This window comes from Fukomys damarensis, unplaced genomic scaffold (genome assembly GCF_012274545.1).
Source record: "Fukomys damarensis isolate Sample0158 unplaced genomic scaffold, DMR_v1.0_HiC HiC_scaffold_19, whole genome shotgun sequence".
NCBI classification, from domain to species: domain Eukaryota; kingdom Metazoa; phylum Chordata; class Mammalia; order Rodentia; family Bathyergidae; genus Fukomys; species Fukomys damarensis.
The window spans coordinates 7085073-7104360 of NW_022900931.1; the positions used below are offsets into that span (position 1 = coordinate 7085073).

The following is a 19288-nucleotide window of genomic DNA, read 5'->3' on the forward strand; positions in this document are numbered from 1 at the left end:
CCCCCCCCCCCCCCCCCCCCCCCCCCCCCCCCCCCCCCCCCCCCCCCCCCCCCCCCCCCCCCCCCCCCCCCCCCCCCCCCCCCCCCCCCCCCCCCCCCCCCCCCCCCCCCCCCCCCCCCCCCCCCCCCCCCCCCCCCCGCTGCCCTTTTTAAATTAGTTGCCCAGGCTGAGTTCAAATTTGAGATTCTCCTGCCTCAGCCTGTGTGAGTGCTGGGATTACAGGTGTGTGTATCACCATGGCCAGTATAACTACTGAAATCTAAGCTAATAATTCATGTGAATAATTTTGTCCTTGCGTGTTGAGTTCTTTGCCTTTTATATTTCCTCTGAGAATGGGCATAGAAAAGCTATATAATTATGTTTGTTAGGTTTTTGTTTGATTTGGTTTTGGTTTTGGTTTTTTGAGAGTGTCTTACTATGTAGTTCAGGCTAGACTTGAACTCTCTGTGTAGCCTAGGCTGGCTTTGAACTCCCAATGATACTTCTGCCTCAGCCTGTCCAGTGCTGGAATTACGGAGGTATGTCACCATGCCCTGCTTTGTTAAGTTTGGAAGGGACAGGGTTTCATTAACCAGTATGCTAAAAATAAAATTTAAGTGGATTAAAAAACTTAACCATAATAATAAAGCATTCAAATTAATTGAAACCTTATTTAAAATTTTGAAGAATAGTCTTCTAAACATCGTTTAGGCATAAATAAGTTGCTTGACTTAGTGAATTTTAATTTGCTAAACAATTTTTTTTTCTCTTAAGCATGGGGGGTAAAGTACCACCTGCTACTCATAAAGCTAAATCAGAAGAAGAAAATATCAAGGTAAGTTTTAATTTTGTTTGTGGGTTGTGTGAAAGTATTGTTGGAATTTTTAAAGATATTTTTGCTCTTAAAATACCACTGCCAGTATCCTCAGTATCCCTTGGAAATGAGATCATTTTAAGAGTTTTATCACTCCTTGTAAAATTTCTGTGTGTAGACTAAATCTCTAGAAGCTGATTGAAAACTTAGAATTTGGAGTAGCATGTTTACTATGTCTTAAAATAAATAAATGTTTTATGCGTAGCTCAGTGGCTTATGCATTGCAAAGTAAATGAGCAAGTATTTTAAGTCAGTAGTTCTCAATTTTTTTCTGCCTTGAGCCTGAGGGATGACTTTGAATGTGAATTATGATGTTAACCAGCATAATGGGCAGAAGGATTAATAAAATGAGGTGGAGGTTGCCAGTAGCTAAAGTTTAGAGATGGGGGGAAGAGTACTTTCAAGAATGCTTTCTTCAAGTTGGACACACCTGTAGTCCAGCTCAGGAAACTGAGACAGGAGGAGCAGTTGATCCCAGGAATTTGAGACCATCCTGTGGAAGACAGTAAGATCCTCCCTCAAAAAAAGTCAAACCCAGAAAAACTTCAGTATGGGGACTTACGAAATTCAAGTTGCAAACTTTCACAGGTACTTTATAAGACTCACTTTGTTGGATTTAGAAATTAATCCAACTTACAAATGTTTTTCTGGAATGGAACTTGAAAGTTTGACTGTATTTTTTATTTCTCCCATTTTCTGCTTTCATACCTGAAAGATTTTTTCCTAAGTTTTCTGATTAGAAAAATTTGTTGTTTTGTTTTTTGTTTTTGTATTTTCGACATGAAAATAAAAGTTACGAGCCTGGCATGGCGACGCATGCCTGTAATCCCAGCACTCGGGAGGCTGAGGCAGGAGGATCGCTGTGAGTTTGAGACCAGCCTGGGCTACATAGTGAGTTCCAGATCAGTCTCAACTACATAGTGAGACCCTGTCTCAAAAAACCAGAAAAAAAGAAAAAGAAAAAATAAAAGCTATAAATGAGTGAAAAGAGAAAACATACACAGAGGCCCATAAAAGTAGTTAGGTACCTTTTTGTAGATGTCATCATAATTTTTTCTAAAGTCTTCCCTATTTTCCACTTATCCTTGTATGGAGACAAAATTGTTGAACCTATATTCCTGGTAAAGATGTTTTTTGGTTTTGGTTTTTTTCCCATTGAGTTTATTGGCAATTTTTAAGTATACATTACAGTTACATTCATCATTGGGATCTTGTACCTTTACATGGCAGATCTTGGTTCTCAAAATGTTTTTTAATAAAATGTGCTGTTTTAAAATTATAACTGGTCTTTTCAGTATATGTGTATCATTTGTACATTTGGTAGGGACTCAACAAATATTTTATAATAATATAGGACTTTGATTTCAGTTCTTTAAAAACAAAGGGAGAAGGAACCTAAATAAATAATTTCAGATATATTCATACAGTTGAATGAATAGACAGATGAGTTGATAATGGTGTGTGCTGAGATACACAGTATTGTTGGCTGGAAAAGACAAAGTGCAGAGTTTTCTTATGTACATAAGAGAATATCCTAGAATGGGGTATACATGAAACCACACTGGTTACTTTTAGGATGGGAAGGAAATTTCCTTCTATTATGTCCTCTTCTAAATTCTTTGAATTTTTGTTTGTATGTTACTTACTGTTACACAGATCCGTACTTGGTTTTTTTAGCTTGGGCCCATTTTGGTTTCAAACTCATGGCTCAAGCAATCCTTTTGCCTCAGTCTCCCAAGTAGCTGGGATTACAAGCATACCACTGAACTAAGCTGTTATAGTCTTTTACTACTAATTATGAATGTTCAAATTATTATACAGAAATAATCAGATTGTGAAGCATTATAGGCTGCAGTGCCCATTAAGGGTGTTGTATAATACATGGTATCTCCAGAGTATTCATTTTATAAAATCCAAGAACTTTTAAGTTCTAAAATGCATTGTCTTAAAGATCTGTATATAGGAGGGCCGAGGATTTAGCTCAGTGGTTCTGCCTCCTGCCTCACAAGTGCAAGGTCCTGAGTTTGATCCCCGGTACCAAAGCAAAAAAGATTTGGATATAGGACTAGACCTATAATTAAAAAGGAGAAATGCAAATAAAAAATTAGTTTACCAAAATGAACCTGGAACATTAATAACTGATATATGTAAAGTTACTCATAAATTTGTAAAAGTTAGTGTAAATATATTGGATATGTTACTAAACATTGATAGCACTGTTTGCCTTCCCTTTGCTAGGAAGATAAAACAGATGGTAAGAAGACAGAGGAAAACATAAAAACAGACGAGCCATCAAGTGAGGAAAGTGATCTAGGTGAGGATTCACTAGTTTGTATTTGGTAACTTTATATGATCCTGTGTTGATTTTTATGAAATTGACTATCAGCAGTAATAAAAATACTAAGTAAAAAGAAGATGATGAAATGAATTCACATGTATATTTTTTACTTTAATGAATGATACATTGGTCTAAATATTAACATCCCTGTAACAATCATAAATTATAAAAGACTTATTTTTCTCCTGTTTTATATTAATCTTCAGAATCAAGAGTGTATTTCACATATGTGGTATCACTCAGTTCAGATGTTATATTTTCATTGGAAATAATGCAGACTTCATGGTATTTGCATTTGAAAATGTTGGGTCACATACCCAGGTTGTTCTAGACATACTTTTTTTTTGAGATAGGATCTTGCTAAGTAATTCAGCATCTCACTATGTAGTCTAGGCTGGTCTTGAACTTGAAGCATTCCTCTTGCCTCAGCCTCCCAAGTGCTGGGATAACAGGCTTGTACCACCACACTTAGCTAAACATGCTTTAAATTTTTTTCTAATAACTGATTGGATCAACAAATTATTTTTCTTTAGTAATAGCATCCATGCTGACAAAACTGGTTTATATTTAGAATTGTTATGCCAGAGTTTTTTTGGGCCTAATTAATAATCAGTGTGTTAAACTCAAATATACCCTGATAATGGGGTAGTCTTTTATGTCACAGAACCTACTAAAAGCTGAAGAAAAATATTTTCAGCTTTTCTAATTTGAGTCATGTTTTGTGGTGGTTTTTGTTTTTTTTTTTTTCAGACAGGGTCTCACTATGTAGTTGAGACTGACCTGGAACTCACTACAGCCCAGGCTGGTCTCAAACTCACGGTGATCCTCCTGCCTCAGCCTCCCGAGTGCTGGGATTACAGGCGCCGTACCCAGCTTGTTGTTGTTTTTTAAAGACAAGTTCTTGCTGTATAGTTCAGGCTGGCCTTGAACTCACACTGTGTTTTTCTAGATTGGCCTCAAACTCTTGGTGATCCTCCTGGCCTCAGCCTCCCTCTGGTAGAATTTCAGGTTTGCACCACCACACTTAGCAATATGAGTTGATCTTTGATATTGTTAGAAAGGTTATTTTGATGGGTTAATTGAGGATCTTTCCATTTTTTGGTGAAATGCCTTTTTGTCCTATAATTTTCATAATTGCATTAATAATTTTTTACCAGTGCTCCATCAAGAAGCATTTTGTGTACACAGAGCAACCTATTTCATAATGAGACAAGCTCCATTTCTTTCTTCCTTTTTTTTTTTGTTTTGGTACCAGGAATCGAACTCGGGACCTTGCGCTTGTAAGGCAGGCAGCAGAACCACTGAGCTAAATCCCCAGCCCGTGTCCATATTGTTTTTAAAGGTGCAAGTAGATGTATTGAAAGGTTTTTATTGGCCAGGGATTTAGCTCAGTGGTTCCGGTGCCTGCCTCACAAGCACAAGGACCTGAGCTCGATCTCCGGTACCAAAAAAAAAGAAAAAGCTTTTATTAGTACTGTTTGATTGTTAACTTGTATTATCTGCATAAAGTATTTTTAAAAACCATATTGTAGTACATCATTATGCAGAAAATTATTTGAAATGAGTCATTTTGTTGCACTCACTCAGTGGTGTTTCTCTAGCACTAGAACCCACACTCCCAACATATCCTCTGCAATCCACTAAAAGTATTTGACATGATGTGACAGTAAAGTGGTAGTCTTATGAAAATAGTAAAGTTATATTTAATAGTGAAATATTTACCGCACTTAAATATTTAATTAACAGTTAAAATAACTCATTGCAGTTGCACTGTCCATACTTCATCGTTTTTTAATTAGTTTTTGGCAGGGCATGGTGGCACTTGGGAGTCTGAGGTAGAAGGATTGCAAATTCAATCTAGAAATCATAAATTCTTGGCCAGCTAGGACTACATAGCATGACCCTGACAAAAGCAAGGAAAAGGATTTATGATAATTTCCTGTAGGTCCTGGGTATTATGTTGTACAACACAGGTCTTACCATTTCTAAACTTTGGCAGAAATCGACAATGAAGGCGTAATTGAACCAGACACTGATACCCCTCAAGAAATGGGAGATGAAAATGTAGAGGTAAGTTCAGTTACTTATTTTGTGTTTATTGTAAGGCATATGAAAGTTTCTGATATTTGAATTACTTTATGACATGACTTTGACAGGAAAAGAATTTACTAAATCTTTCACTGACTGAAGACATTATATTTCTTTTTGGTCTTACTGTTTGTTTTGATTTTTTTTTTTAGCCAAGCGTTTTACTTTGCTATCTAAAATATTTGTGAAAATTTTTATTTTTAACCATGTTCTCTACTACTATCTGAAATCTATTTATATTTGCTTTACCTGATCTTCAGTTTCCCTCTAGCTTGACTGTTAAGCTGTAGAGTCCACCTAAAGTATATATATCTACAGGTAAAATTGCCCCTTAATGGGGTATCTGATGCTCCTTATTTTTTCTGTGGTTTTGGTTTTTTGAGAAAGGGTCTCACTTTGTAGTTGAGACTGACCTGGAGTTCACTATGTAGCCCAGGCCGGTCTCAGACTTGCAGCAATCCTCCTGCCTCAGCCTCCTGAGTGCTGGGATTACAGGCATGCGCCACCATTCCCGGCTTTTAACATATGGTTTTAAAATAGGGAAATGGGAATTAGAGAAAAATGTTCAGAAAGAATTTGGCTGATAAGGAAAAAGGTTCAGAAAATCTTAATTGTAATAACAACTTAAAAGATTTGTTGGTATTCTGTACACTTCATACCATCAGCTTTTATCTTTACCAGTTTTGTATGAAATAATTATGTTCTTATAGCTTTTAATCTGTATATTCCTGATATCTAATTAGGCTAGGTATATACATTCAAATATCTTGGTCATTCACGTGCATTTGTGAAGTCTTTTTCTCAATTTTTACACTAGGTTTCCTGTCTTTTTCTTGCTGATTTCTACTTCATTTTACTACTTTTTCGACACTAGCAATTCATTTGTTACCTGTGTTACATATATCTTTTTGTGGCTGTCTTCACTTATGTTGTCTGAATGAACAGTATCTTTTTTAATGTAGTTAAATTGTTGCTTTTATTTTTATGCTTTTATTACCTCAAGGTTGTCATTGCTGTAATAAATTGTTTTCCCCTTCTGAAAATTTTGTTTGCCTTGCACCTGTAATTTACTTGAAGTACCATTATTGAAGAGTTCTTTTCCTCACCAATGCTAAAATAATACTGTTTCCATATATGGCTGGATCTTTTAGGGGCTGTCATTGGCCTTTTGGGTTTTCAATATAAAGTTTAGGACCGGATTGTCAAGTCCTCTTTTTTCTAAAATTGGGTCCACCTCTGCCTCCCTCCCCTTAGAATTGCATTAAATTTAAAACAAGTTAGGGGGAGGCTATAATCTCAAGTTGACATGAACTATCTAGAAAATATATTATTGGGCTTTGTTTTGTTTTTTGTTTTTTGAGACAGGGTCTCACTGTGTAGTTGAGACTGACCTGGAACTCACTATGTAGCCTGGGCTGGTTTTGAAATCACAGCATCCTTCTTCCTCAGTCTCCTGCCTCAGCCTCCTGAGTGCTGGGATTACAGGCATACGCCACCACGCCCAGCTTAACCTTTTTTACTCTAAAGCCTTATTTATTTATTGTATCACTGTGCTGACTATGTCTGTCTATTCTGTTGGTGATTGAATTGGAATGTTTATGGTTTTCATTTTGATGCTTCTGGAAGTCTTGGTTATTTCTAAGTGTGTTGCTCTTTACTTATTTTCAGAGTTTCCATTTATTAAACACATTAAATGCTTTGCTGGGCTTTTGCTAGTCTTGTTCTGTCATTTTTTCTGGTTCCTTTGTCCACAGTAGTACCTTGATTACTTTTGTGTGTGTGTGTATGATTTTGACAGTAAGTGCTTTAGAACTTTGCCTGTGGAAAGTTTGAGGTCTGGTTAGAAGGTAGATTCTTCCAAAAAGAAATATTTGTTTCTAATAAAAGTCAGAATTGGCACTACCAGCTGAAGGATCACTTTAAATTGTCAGCATGATATTTTTGTGTATTTGTTTAGTAACCAGGTAATGTGGATCTGCAGGTGAACAGTCTTGCACGTGGTGTTGAATTTTTCAGGAGAGATTTTTTGTCTCTTCTGCATTTGACTGACAGTTTATGTGAGACAGGTTTATTTTTGATGTACAGTTATACTTGCCTGTGTAGACATTTGGAGCTCAAGCCTTATTTGGGCATTGTCTGGTTAGGTCGTCTACTTTCTCTTCATCTGAATCTATACTTCGTCTCCAGTGCCCTGTATTTCCCTCAAAAGCAAAGTTGTAAGTTACTAGGTTTGATGGTTCTAAGTCAAAAGCAGTTTGAACTCTTGGTTACCTCACTGAATTTCAGCCTTCATCCAATCTTGTGTGAAGATATGTACATTGGTCGAGCAAAGATGACTTGGTTGTTTTTAGATTTCTTCTATCATATGTACCAGTGATGGTAAACCTTTTAGAGGATGAGTGCCAAACTGCAACCCAAAGCTCACTTTTGTATACCTGTAATCCCAGCACTCAGGAGGCTGAGGCAGGAGGATCCTCATGAGTTTGAAGCCAGCCTGGGATACGTAGTGAGTTCAAAGCCAGCCAGGACTACATAGAAGACCCTATCTTAAAACAAATAGAACCCACTTATATACTGCAGTTAAACCTGAATACTGAGGTTTTAGTTTAGAAAAAAACCAGTTCTACATTAATATCTTTTGTCTTAAAAGAAAAACACACTAATACGTGTGCCATAAGTTTGCCATCACTGATGTATGCCATGCTGCCTAAGCAGAAGTCTTTTGTTTGTTTTGAGACAGGATCTCCTTATGAGATTTAGGCTAGCCTTGATGAACTCACTTCCTAGCCCACGCTGGCTTTAAATTCATAATGACCCTCTGGACAGTCCTCATAAGTACTAGGATTACAAGTGTGCACTACCATACTTGGCTAGGTCTTTCATTTCTTTTAATAATTTTCTAAAATTACTCTAGCTTTGTATAGAATGTCTTATTAGCTGATAAATTAATTTTTCCCTTAAAAGCTTTAGTAATTTTGTCAAAGGAGTTTTGTTGGAATTGCTTGCATTTACTAAGTAAGTTGAAGGTATATTGAAATATTCACAGTGGTCTCTTTTTGATGAATATGTTGTATATCAAAGTTTCTTAGGGCTGGGGATTTAGCTCAGTGGTTCTGCCACCTGCCTCACAAGCACAAGATCCTGAGTTCGATCCCCAGTACCCCCCAAAAGAAGTTTCTTGAAGTTGTTTTTTGTTCTTTAATAGAATTTTAGGTTTTTTCCCCCATGGTGGTCTTGTATGATCTTAGAAACTGTGGTTGATAGTTTTAGTTTCTAGGGTGGCTAATTTTTTGTGGAATGTGTGTGTGTGTGTGTGAGCAGGTCTTACGAAATTGCCCAGTTTAAGTTTGAATTTACAGTCTTCCTGCCTTGGCCTTCCTGAGTGCTAGGATTATAGCCATGCATTGCTCCATCTATCTAGGAACTTTTTAAAATTGTTTTTTGTATATTGCTCTTGCACCTGGCACTTTCATTGAGTTATTTTCCTAGCTCTAATAACTTGACAGTTGCATTGGATTTTCTAGATAGTTTGCATCTTTCCTTCAGTTCCTTAAACGTGTCAGCTCATTCTCTCAATGAATTCTCCAGCTTCTCCACTTAATTGTTTCACACAGTAGTGATTATAGAAGGAACTGCTCCTGAACTTAGCATTTAAGACAAGATACTTGCTGTAAGTTTTCCAACTAACCCCTATGCTGCCAACATCTTCTGTTTGTTTTGTCTAGTACAGGTGCTCAGTTGATTTTTATGGAAATAAAAGAATGAGTGAGACCTTTCTCTTCTGAGGATTCAAACTTAAATGGATTTAGTTGAAATCTTTGTGAGGTGATTGGATTTGATATTTATGGATAGCCATGGGGGAGGTGGTAAAACTACAACAGAGCAACATGCATTGGAGATGGAGCAGTGCTTGCTTCAGCAGCATATATACTAAAATTGGAGATGAAGCAAAGCAGAGGCTATCAAGGGCAGAAGGAAGAGAGTAAAATTTGTTTAGTATAAAAGGTCCAAGTTTGCTAGGCATGGTAGTGCATGCCTGTAATCCCAGCATTCTGGAGGCTGAGGCAGGAGGATCACCACAAGTTTGAAGCCAACCTGAACTGTACAAAGCGAGATCCTGTCAAAAACACTAACTGAAGTTTCAAGCTCATTCTGTGTAAATTCTCAGGAGTTACTATAATTATCCTTTATTTTCTGGAGACAAATGAATAATGAAAATGTGGGTCATAACTTCCTCCTTCCTCAGAAAGCCCAAATTGCTTCCTTTTCTTGCTTTCTCTGCTACTTCTTTTTTATTTTTTTCATTAATTTTATTAGTACAGTTTTGATACACATGATGATCACATTCATCGTAAGGAATTTGTACCTATACATAATACAGCTTGATTCTTTTTTTTCCCATTCCTCTGCTGCTTCTAAGATAATTCTCTATTTCCTGTCAGATAACTGAAGAGATGATGGATCAAGCAAATGAAAAGAAAGGGGCTGCCATTGATGCTCTAAATGATGGTAATTTTTTTTCTCCTTGCTACATAACTATATAGTGTGAATGTTTCCTATTGCAGTGATTATTAAATAGTGGGAAATTTGAAGGAAACTTACATTTATTATTTTAGTATACTGGAGCAGATTGTGCCCTGTTATCCAACCACCTCTTTCTTGTTGATAACGAGGCTGAAATCACTGAGTTTCAGTAACCTTTCTGTGGAGGTTGGATAGATCCTGGTGTCGCTCACAGCCTCTGCTTGCCTGAGAGTGTCACTGGTGTTAACTCCACTGAGAAAGTGTTAAAAGATGAGTGACTTTTCAAGATGAGCGATGACCTATGAATTTTACATAGTAAATACTCTTGACAGATGGTATTTCTAGACATTTAACACTTTTTAATTCTTGTATGTTAGATTTTCATAAAATTCTGTCAGAATGAGAGGATTGATAGTATAATGTGTAATGTTTATCAGTTTTAATTAAAAAGCCATTTTAAATTTAAAAACTCAGATGCTGTTACTACTACCAGTGTTATTTATACATTTATTTATTTAAATATTTTTTGAGACAGGGTCTCAGTATGTTGTTCGGATCTCCCTGAAACTCACTATGTAACCCAGGCTGGTCTCGAACTCACAGCGATCCTCCTGCCTCAGCCTCCCAGGTGCTGGGATTACAGGCGTGTGTCGGCATGCCTGGCTCATACTACCAGTATCATTTAATGTGCACCTTTATGTAGTGGTATGACTGGAATGTCATTGAGTTGCAGTTAAATAGATGCCATCACAAGGCTGATTTGCATTTTGACTTCATGTATAATAGATTGAGATGACTGAAGTTTATTTTAGGATGAGGTCAGTATTGCTGTCCAAGTTGGCAAACACATTCAGTTCTTTTTTTGTAATCCTACCACCTTCTTAGTTTAGGTCCTTACCACGTGCTTATACTGTTTTTGTTGCCATTGCATTAATAGTTTGCCTACCTGAAATCCCTGTTTTCTTTACTAAGAACTGCTTTATATATTATTACTTTCTTACAATATGACCATTTGTACATACTTTTATTTTTTTGAGACCATCTCACTGTGTAGTTCAGGCTGGCCTTGGACTCACTATGTAGCCCAGGCTGGCCTTGAACTCAAAGTGATCCTTCTGCCATAGCCATTTGAGTGCTGAGATTACAGACATGTATTACCACGGCTGGCAGGTATATACATTTTGAAAATATTCATTTATAGCATGTCAGCCTGCTAGCCATTTTCCTTATTTCACTTTCTCATTTTTGTTTTCTCTTTTTGAATGTTAATCTTTATTCCTGTCAGATCTCACTGTCCTAGGATGTTCCTTTACTCATGCTTAACTCCTTCTCAGCTTTTTTTTTTTTCGGTACTGAGAGTTGAGTTCAGGGCCTTGAGATTCCCAAGCATGTGCTTTACCGCTGAGCTACATCCCCTGCCCTCTTAGATAGCTTTTTGTCACTCTTTTTTTTTCTTTTTTAAGTCCTAGGGATTTAACTTGGGAACTTATGCTTGCAAAGCAGGCAGTGGCCCCACTGAGCTAAATCCTGGGCCCTTGTCACCTTTTTAAAATTCAGATTTATGACTTATTTCTACCTAGCACTCTTCCTAACTAATCATTTTCTATAATATTTTTAATTTCCCTACCACCTAAGGTTACTATTTATTCAACATTTATTTACTACCCTGCATGCCTGACAGTGTAATGTTTTGGTGTACATTATTTCATTAAAACCTCATAAAACTAATTTCTTGATTAAAAACCTGGGAGTTTAAAAAGGTTGTAACGTGGCCAGAGATTTAGCTCAGTGGTTCCGCTGACTCCCTGGCAAAAGCACAAGGTCCAAGAGCTGGTCATGGTTGTGCACGCCTGTAATCCCAGTACTTGGGAGGCTGAGGCAGGAGGATCGCTGTGAGTTCGAGACTAGCCTGGGCTACATAGTGATTTCTAGGTCAGTCTCAACTACATAGTGAGACCCTGTCTCAAAAAACAAACAAACAAACAAACAAAAAAAAAAAAAAAAAAAAAAAAAAAAAGAAAGCACAAGGTCCTGAGTTCAGTCCCCGGTACCAAAAAAAAAACGTTGTGACTTGCACAGGATTTTTGCCATGTTTTCACTTTATCACTCATTTTGGTATATTTTTCTCTCTTTTTTAAAAAGTTTGTATTACCAGTGTTCAATAATGAAAACGAACCCCCCCACCTAATAAATCATGTTTTTGTTTTGCTTTCTTTCTAAGCTTTTTACTCATGTATAAATTTGATCTAGTTCTAATTTTAGAATTTGTGCAATTTTTGCAGTATCTAAGTGATAAAACAAGCACTTAGCCAGAGATTATCAACTCAAACCCCGCCTAGAGTTGGCAAAGATGCTTTTACTTGCAGAGACAGAAGTATAGTTAAAGAGTAGACTGTGCACCAGTGTTCGAATTCCAGGTCTGACATTTAACTGTGGCTGCTTTTCCATGACAGTTGTATCTTTGAGTAGTTAAGACAGACTGTATGGTCTGCCAAGGGTAAAATAGTTATATGGCTCTTTCAGAAAGTTTGCCAACTCCTGAAGGAGCTAAATAAAAATAAACGAAGAATCTTTTATTTGCTTGAGAAGATACAGATGAGAAATTAGATTTGGAGATGGGGTAGGAATTTAAGGGCTGAGGCTTTTGTTTTTTGGTGTATTGCTTTTAGTCTTGCGAAGTTGCATGGCCTGAGCTGGAACTTGTGATCTTCCCAGAATGCTGGAGTTAAAGGCATCCACCACCACATCTGGCTTATTTTCTTTTTTGTGATTCCAAAGATGCTCTCACCTGCTTAACAATTATTCTAGCACTGAACTGTACCCTTACTCTTAGTGCTCTTCCTCTTTTAGTGGGTTTAAAGAAGAATGTAAAATAATTGGATAAGCAATCAAATTATTTTTTTAATATTTTTATCTTCTAAATATTTCTCACTAACTTTTTTTCATTTTAGGTGAACTACAGAAAGCCATTGACTTGTTCACAGATGCCATTAAGCTGAATCCTCGCCTGGCCATTCTGTATGCCAAGAGAGCCAGGTGAGAACTCCAAATAGCACCCCAGTGAATAATTTTTTCTCATTTGTTTAAATGCAATTAATTCTCTGGTAATGCCAAAAGATCTTACTGTTTAAAATGTATATTTTAAAAAATCAATCATTTTTTTTAGTGTCTTCATCAAATTGCAGAAGCCAAATGCTGCCATTCGAGATTGTGACAGAGCCATTGAAATAAATCCCGATTCAGCCCAGCCGTACAAGTGGCGAGGGAAAGCACACAGGTAAATTAGTAGAGTTTGATTATTTTCAGAACTCTGTAAATATATTTTTACTGGTATGTATGTATGTATGTATGTATGTATGTATGTATGATATAAATATATACTGACAGGTATGTATGTATGTATGTATGTATGTATGTATGTATTTTGGTGCTGGGAATTGAACTCAGGACCTTGCGCTCGTAAGGCAGGTGGTGGCACCACAGAGCTAAATCCCCAGCCCTGTTTATATTTATTTAGATACCAGGATTGAGCCCAGGGCCTTTTTATTTTGAGAAAGCTTCTTGCAAATTTGCCCTCCAAGATGATCCTTTGTCTTAGACCTTAGGCATCCACCAGCATTTCTGGCTGGGTTGTTTTGTTTTTTTGTTTTGTTTTGCAGTACTGGAGATTGAACCCAACAGTGAACTTATCCTCAGCTCTTAATAATCATTCCTTTTGGCAAAATTTAGTGTTTCACAAATGAATATTTGTGTTTTAGGGATGAAATTTATGTCTTACCTGATTTAAAAAGCTATATATTTAAGGTTTGTGTAGAGATGAAGATAGATGTTCTTGGGGACAACTGTGTTAGCTGACTCAGATAACTACTGATTTTTATAAAGACATGTCAAAAAGAAAGGTAAAAAGTTTAAATCTTATGAATGCTATGTGGGATAGGAAAATCTCACATGTTTTAGTTGAGCCTTTTGAATTCCCACCAGTCTTCAAGTATGCCTTTTTTTATAAGGTAACATGCACTTATCTTGAACTTTGTCTGTGGCAGAATTATTAAACCATTTTTCCAAGAAGCTGTCATTTGTTTTAGTGAAAGCTGAGATTTGGGGAGCAAGGTGCATTCATGGTATGTCATTGCTATCATTCCAGTGAGCAGTACTAGGCAAAAACTTCTTTCAGGGGGCTGGGGATTTAGCTCAGTTGTTCCACTGCCGGCCTTTTTAAGTGCAAGGTCCCAAGTTCAATCCCTGGTACTAAAAATAAAAAAATAAAATTTAGCAATAAGTGTTTTCCTTTTTGTCATTTATTTTGTATTTTTCACCCTTTTCTCATATATGCAAAATCTTTGACCCTAATGTATTCATTTACACTTAAGTCCTCCAAAGTTTGAAGGGTTCATTTTTGAGCATAGTTCTCATCCTTAGAATATATTCCACTTAAAATAGTTAAAATAACTTAATTATTTTATTTTATTTTTTGGTACTGGGGCTCAAACTTGGGCTCTTGCACTTGCAAGGCAAGTGGTAGAACCACTGAGTCAAATCCCTGGCCCAGTTAAAATAACTGAAAAAGTTACTTGAATTCAGTTGTTTGTTATCCTTGTGGTATAGTTAGTCTTTTATTTCTGTTTGTGTTCAAGTTTCTGATTTATTTTCATCTTTTCTAGTTTTATTATTGTTTGAATAAATAATACTTAATTTTATCAGTTGAAGAGGCAAAGCTGAATTAAAAGTATACTCAGAGAACTCACATTTCCATTACCATCTGTTGCATCCCATTCTTACCTACCCTGCCAGCCTGTTTTTTTTTTTTTTTTTAATTGGTACCGGAGAACTAACTCAGGACCTTGTACTTGCCAGGCAGGAGTGTGCCACTGAGCTAAATCCCTGGCCCCTGCCAACCTTATTTTTGACTCATTCTCCCCCTCCCTCCAATAAAGAGCACATTTATACTTAGTTTTTTTCCCTGTGATTTCAAGGAAAGTAACGTCCTTATGTGTATATTATGTCAGTCTTTTTGGTGAGTTGAAAATTACTGCTGTCAAGGTTTGGTGGTGCATGCTCAGGCTGAGGCAGGGGGATCACTGTGTGTTTGAGGGCAGCCTGAACTACATAGTGACATAGTGAGACCCTGTGTCAAAAAATCAAAAAGAAAATAAAATGACTACTCTACTTTTTTTGATGTCTTCTGAATTAAGAAAGCTATTTATTTATAGTTTTTGAGACCGGTTTTGCTATTTATTCCAGCCTGGCCTTGAACTCATTCTGTACTTCAGGCTTGCATCAAACTCATGTTGATCACACTGCCTAGCATCCCAAATGCTAGGATCACAGGCATGCAGCACCGTGCCTGGCTTATATTTTAGCTGTTAATTTTTTTTTTAATTAAATAGGAGAGCAACTTCAGAGTTGCCATTGAGGAAATTTAAACTCCTTCAAGTTTTTATAGAATTGGGCAACACAGTAACATAATACTGAATTGGTTGATGAAATTTTATTAATATGTAACTCAATCTAGGACAGTACTTTTTTTATCTGGAAGAAAGAGTTCATGCTACTAGAATGAATATGTGAAAGACTTACAATGAGTGTGTATGTGTTTCAGACTTCTGGGCCATTGGGAAGAAGCAGCCCATGATCTTGCCCTTGCCTGTAAACTGGATTATGATGAAGATGCGAGTGCAATGCTGAAAGAAGTTCAGCCAAGGGTATGTTCGTGCAGAGAAAAGGAAAGTCATTGGCTCAAGTACTTAGGCCCCAGCAGCCATAATTTACTTGAAATAGATGTAAAGAAAGATTTAGATGTTCACTGAACTTTCGACTCTTAAAATTTAAGTAAGCTTTTACACTTTTGTCTCTTGTGCTGCATTAGAGCAAGCTCTTATTTGTTTGCAAAACCACAGTGGAAATAAAACTGGAGCATCAGAAATGGAAAAGGCAGGTTTCCAAGGAAAGAACTAGAAAATCTACAAAATATGACCCAAGATCACCTCTAGTTTGTCTTTCTGTACCATAGGTGTATACTATTGTATAGTATTGAATCCAAAATCTGGAACAGTGATATTGAACCTTTTAGGGATTGAGTGCCCAACCACAACCCAAAAATCCACTTGTGTTCCAAAGTGTCAACACTTTAAACCTGAATACAGTACTGACATTTTAAGTTTAGAACTCTATATTAACATCTTTTGTCTTAAATGAGAAACACAGTAACATGTATGCCATAGGTTTGCCACCACTGATGTAGAATGTTCTAAGGTGATTATGAATCTATTTAGAATTGGTAAAATAATTTTAAAGCATTTGTGTGCTTCAGCTTTGTGGGAGATTGTGATTTCAAGAAATGATTCCCAAGGTTTTGTTTTTTATTTGCAGTGCTGGGTATTCAACTCAGGAGCTTGTGAATGCTGGAAAAGTTCTTTTACTGAGCTTCATCCCTAGCCTCAAGACTAAGAGTTTCTGGGCCAGGGATTTAGCTCAGTGGTTCCATCACCTGTCTCGCAATCTCAAGGACCTGAGTTCGATCCCCGGTACCAAAAAAAAAAAAGACTTAAGTGTTTCTGGGTTCCTCCCCCATTTTATGGATGAGGAAACTTAGACTGCAAATACCTGATATGTGTGTTTCTGATGTCTGCCTTCCCATGGCATACATCACTAATGATAGTTTTCCTCCTGACCCAGTGTAATTTCTGAATTCCTAACACTACACAGCTGGTAGAAACTACTAAGCAAGAATTGTACTGCGATGAGCCCATTTTTTTGTCCTTCAGCTTAGACTGTTGTTTGAGGAGTAAAGCATTTCTAACTATACATCCTTCTTTTCTTGTTCTCAGTGTTTCGTGCACTTGCTGTTGGTCTTGTTAAAGCCTGAGTTTGTGTTAGTTTTGTTTTGTTTTGTTTTGTTTTTGTTACCGGGGATCAAACTTGGGTCCTTGCACTTGCGAAGCAGGTAGTGACACACTGAGCTAAATCCCTGGCCATTAGGTATTTTTCTATAATATAAAACTGTCATTTTTTTTTTTTTAAGTAACTACATACTGAATTAACTCTCCACAAATAAAAGTTACTCTTTTGTGTTGACCTTATGTAATATTTGGAGCAACTTACTTTCTGTGGCTCTTATTCTAGGCCCAGAAAATTGCTGAACATCGGAGAAAGTATGAACGAAAACGTGAAGAACGAGAAATCAAAGAAAGAATAGAAAGGGTTAAGAAGGCTCGAGAAGAGCATGAAAGAGCCCAGAGGGTAATATTTGTTTCTTTTTTTTAAATTTGCAGTGCTAGAAATTGAACCCAGGGCCTTGTGCATTTAAGCAAGCACTCTGCTACTAAGCTATATCTCCAGCCCACCAGAGGGTAAACTTTCTATAGCTAATCCATGAAAAGGTGCTGAAGTAGATTAGTAGATTTTAGTAGATTCTGTATAAAACAAAACCACATTCGTAAACTGGGTGTCAGAGCTTTAGGGTACTTTTTTTTTGTGTGGTACTGGGGATTGAACTCAGGTCCTTGGGCTTGCGAGATAGGCCACCGAACGGCTGAGCTAAATCTCTGGCCCTTGGGTACTATTTTAATTCCTAGGTTCATTCTTGTTTGTAATGTTTCTCTAAAATCAAAATTTGGGAATAGGATATGACTAAGTGGTGGTTCTTGAGGATGTTTGCCCAGAATTATTTGATTCCTTTAGTTAAAACAATGGATTCCTGGCTGTTAAGGAAAGACGTTGAGTCTGTCACTTGGTGGCACCTGTGATTCCAGGCAGGAAGATCAGTGCAAGTTTGAGGCCAGCCTGGGATATATAAACCCTGTCAAGAAAGAAAGAGGGAGGGGGGCTATATCCTTTAGTCTGATATAACTTTTCTATGAATTTGAATGTGTTGATTAGGGGTGGACGCAAACTTCCCTGCGTGCTCATTATATAATTTATTCCTTTTTTTTTTTTTTCTTTTTAAGGAGGAAGAAGCCAGACGACAGTCAGGAGCTCAGTATGGATCTTTTCCAGGTATATATGAAGAAAAAGTAAAACTATTGGTACTGTAAATAATTAAGATATATTCTGATTTTGAAGGCTCTGATGTATATTTCTTTTTTCTTTTTTTTTTCTTTTGCCTTCTTCGATCATTCATTTACATATAAAGTATATATAATTCTTTGGCTTTTGATGGTAACTTCATCACTTTAGTGCATATAGTTAGTTTTTCCTCCTTTTAAATTATTCCTTTAATATAATTTCCCATATGTGGTTGAAAAGTGACAAATTGGTGTTCAAAAGGGTTGTACACATATACACTTCTGCCAGCAGAATATAAGGGTATACAACCTTCCCTGTTCAGCACTTCATTCTTTTTTTTTTCTTTTTATTGAGGTTATTGGTACAATCTAGGTATACAATACAATTACATTCATCATTGGGATTCTGTACCTTTACATAATAAGTCTTGATTCTCATTTTTCCCCTTGTCCCTGCCCTCCCTCCTCCCGCTCCTCCCCTCCCCATTTACAAACACTTTATTTCCATTTTTTCAGTTTTTCATATTTTTTTCCTCTCCCTTATTACCTTTCCCCCACCCTTCCCACTTTCCTTACACCTTTAGCCCTTTACTTCCTATTTCACATTATTAATTATCTCATTAGGATCCTGTGTACTATTGTAGTTTTTCACACCAAAGAAACTATTTGGTATTTCAGTTAGAGAAATCTCTGTATGAACATTAAAAATAGGGAATCCTAAAATAAAACTAAAAAGGAAAGTAAAAGAGAAAAGGCAATGATGTAACATCAAAATAATCCTTAATTCTGGAGATGAAAATGGTCCCTGAATATATTTAAATTGCTTCTCGCTCTTATAGTCTTATCTTATTCTTTTTTCATTATTTAGAGAATACTTTATTAGTTTCTGTAATCAAACCCACGTAGATATGACCTTACATATTTAGTACGATGTGTTACCCCTGTACACATAAAAAAAAAAAGATAAAAATAAATTAACATTTCTAGACCAATATGGTTGTCCATTTCTCTACAATGCCAAGCCAACACAGTAAATTGGGATGACTTTTTCCAAAGTTGGCAGCACCGTTAAAGTTTCCCAAAATTCAGTTTGTGTGTGTGTGTGTGTGTGTGTGTGTGTGTATACGTGTATACATAAAGACTAATAATAGTATGTTATGCATTGATAGCAGCAACAGCTTTTCCAGGTTCTGCAGTCGTCTGAACAAAATTATAGACATTCAGCACATTCCATTAAAAAAAAACCAAAAAAAACCAAAGAAAAGAATAATATCCAGAGAACAGCAAAGTTCTGTTGCTGCTGTAGTACCTGGCACCATTTTTTCTATTAGGCTCTTAATCATCGTCTGGAAAGAGAACATTCTAGAGTAATATCATTATATGTAGCTCTGATAAAGCAGGTACTAGATATTTTACATTCATAGAGGTATGATACAGTACTGTCCTACATCAATAATACTAGATTCAGTTTTGGTTTTTAAA

At 36.7% G+C, this 19288-nt stretch overlaps 1 protein-coding gene across 1 annotated transcript in view; it reads left to right on the plus strand.

Annotated features, from left to right (window-relative positions):
• The window catches only part of St13 (ST13 Hsp70 interacting protein), a 31842-nt gene that overhangs the window by 7009 nt on the left and 5545 nt on the right, over positions 1-19288 (plus strand). Inside the window, exons 2-10 of the mRNA XM_010612296.3 lie at positions 754-814; positions 3092-3167; positions 5191-5261; positions 9722-9788; positions 12755-12839; positions 12970-13080; positions 15403-15505; positions 16926-17042; positions 17750-17798. Coding sequence (XP_010610598.1) covers positions 754-814; positions 3092-3167; positions 5191-5261; positions 9722-9788; positions 12755-12839; positions 12970-13080; positions 15403-15505; positions 16926-17042; positions 17750-17798 — 740 coding nt within the window. The remainder of the gene's footprint in view (positions 1-753; positions 815-3091; positions 3168-5190; positions 5262-9721; positions 9789-12754; positions 12840-12969; positions 13081-15402; positions 15506-16925; positions 17043-17749; positions 17799-19288) is intronic.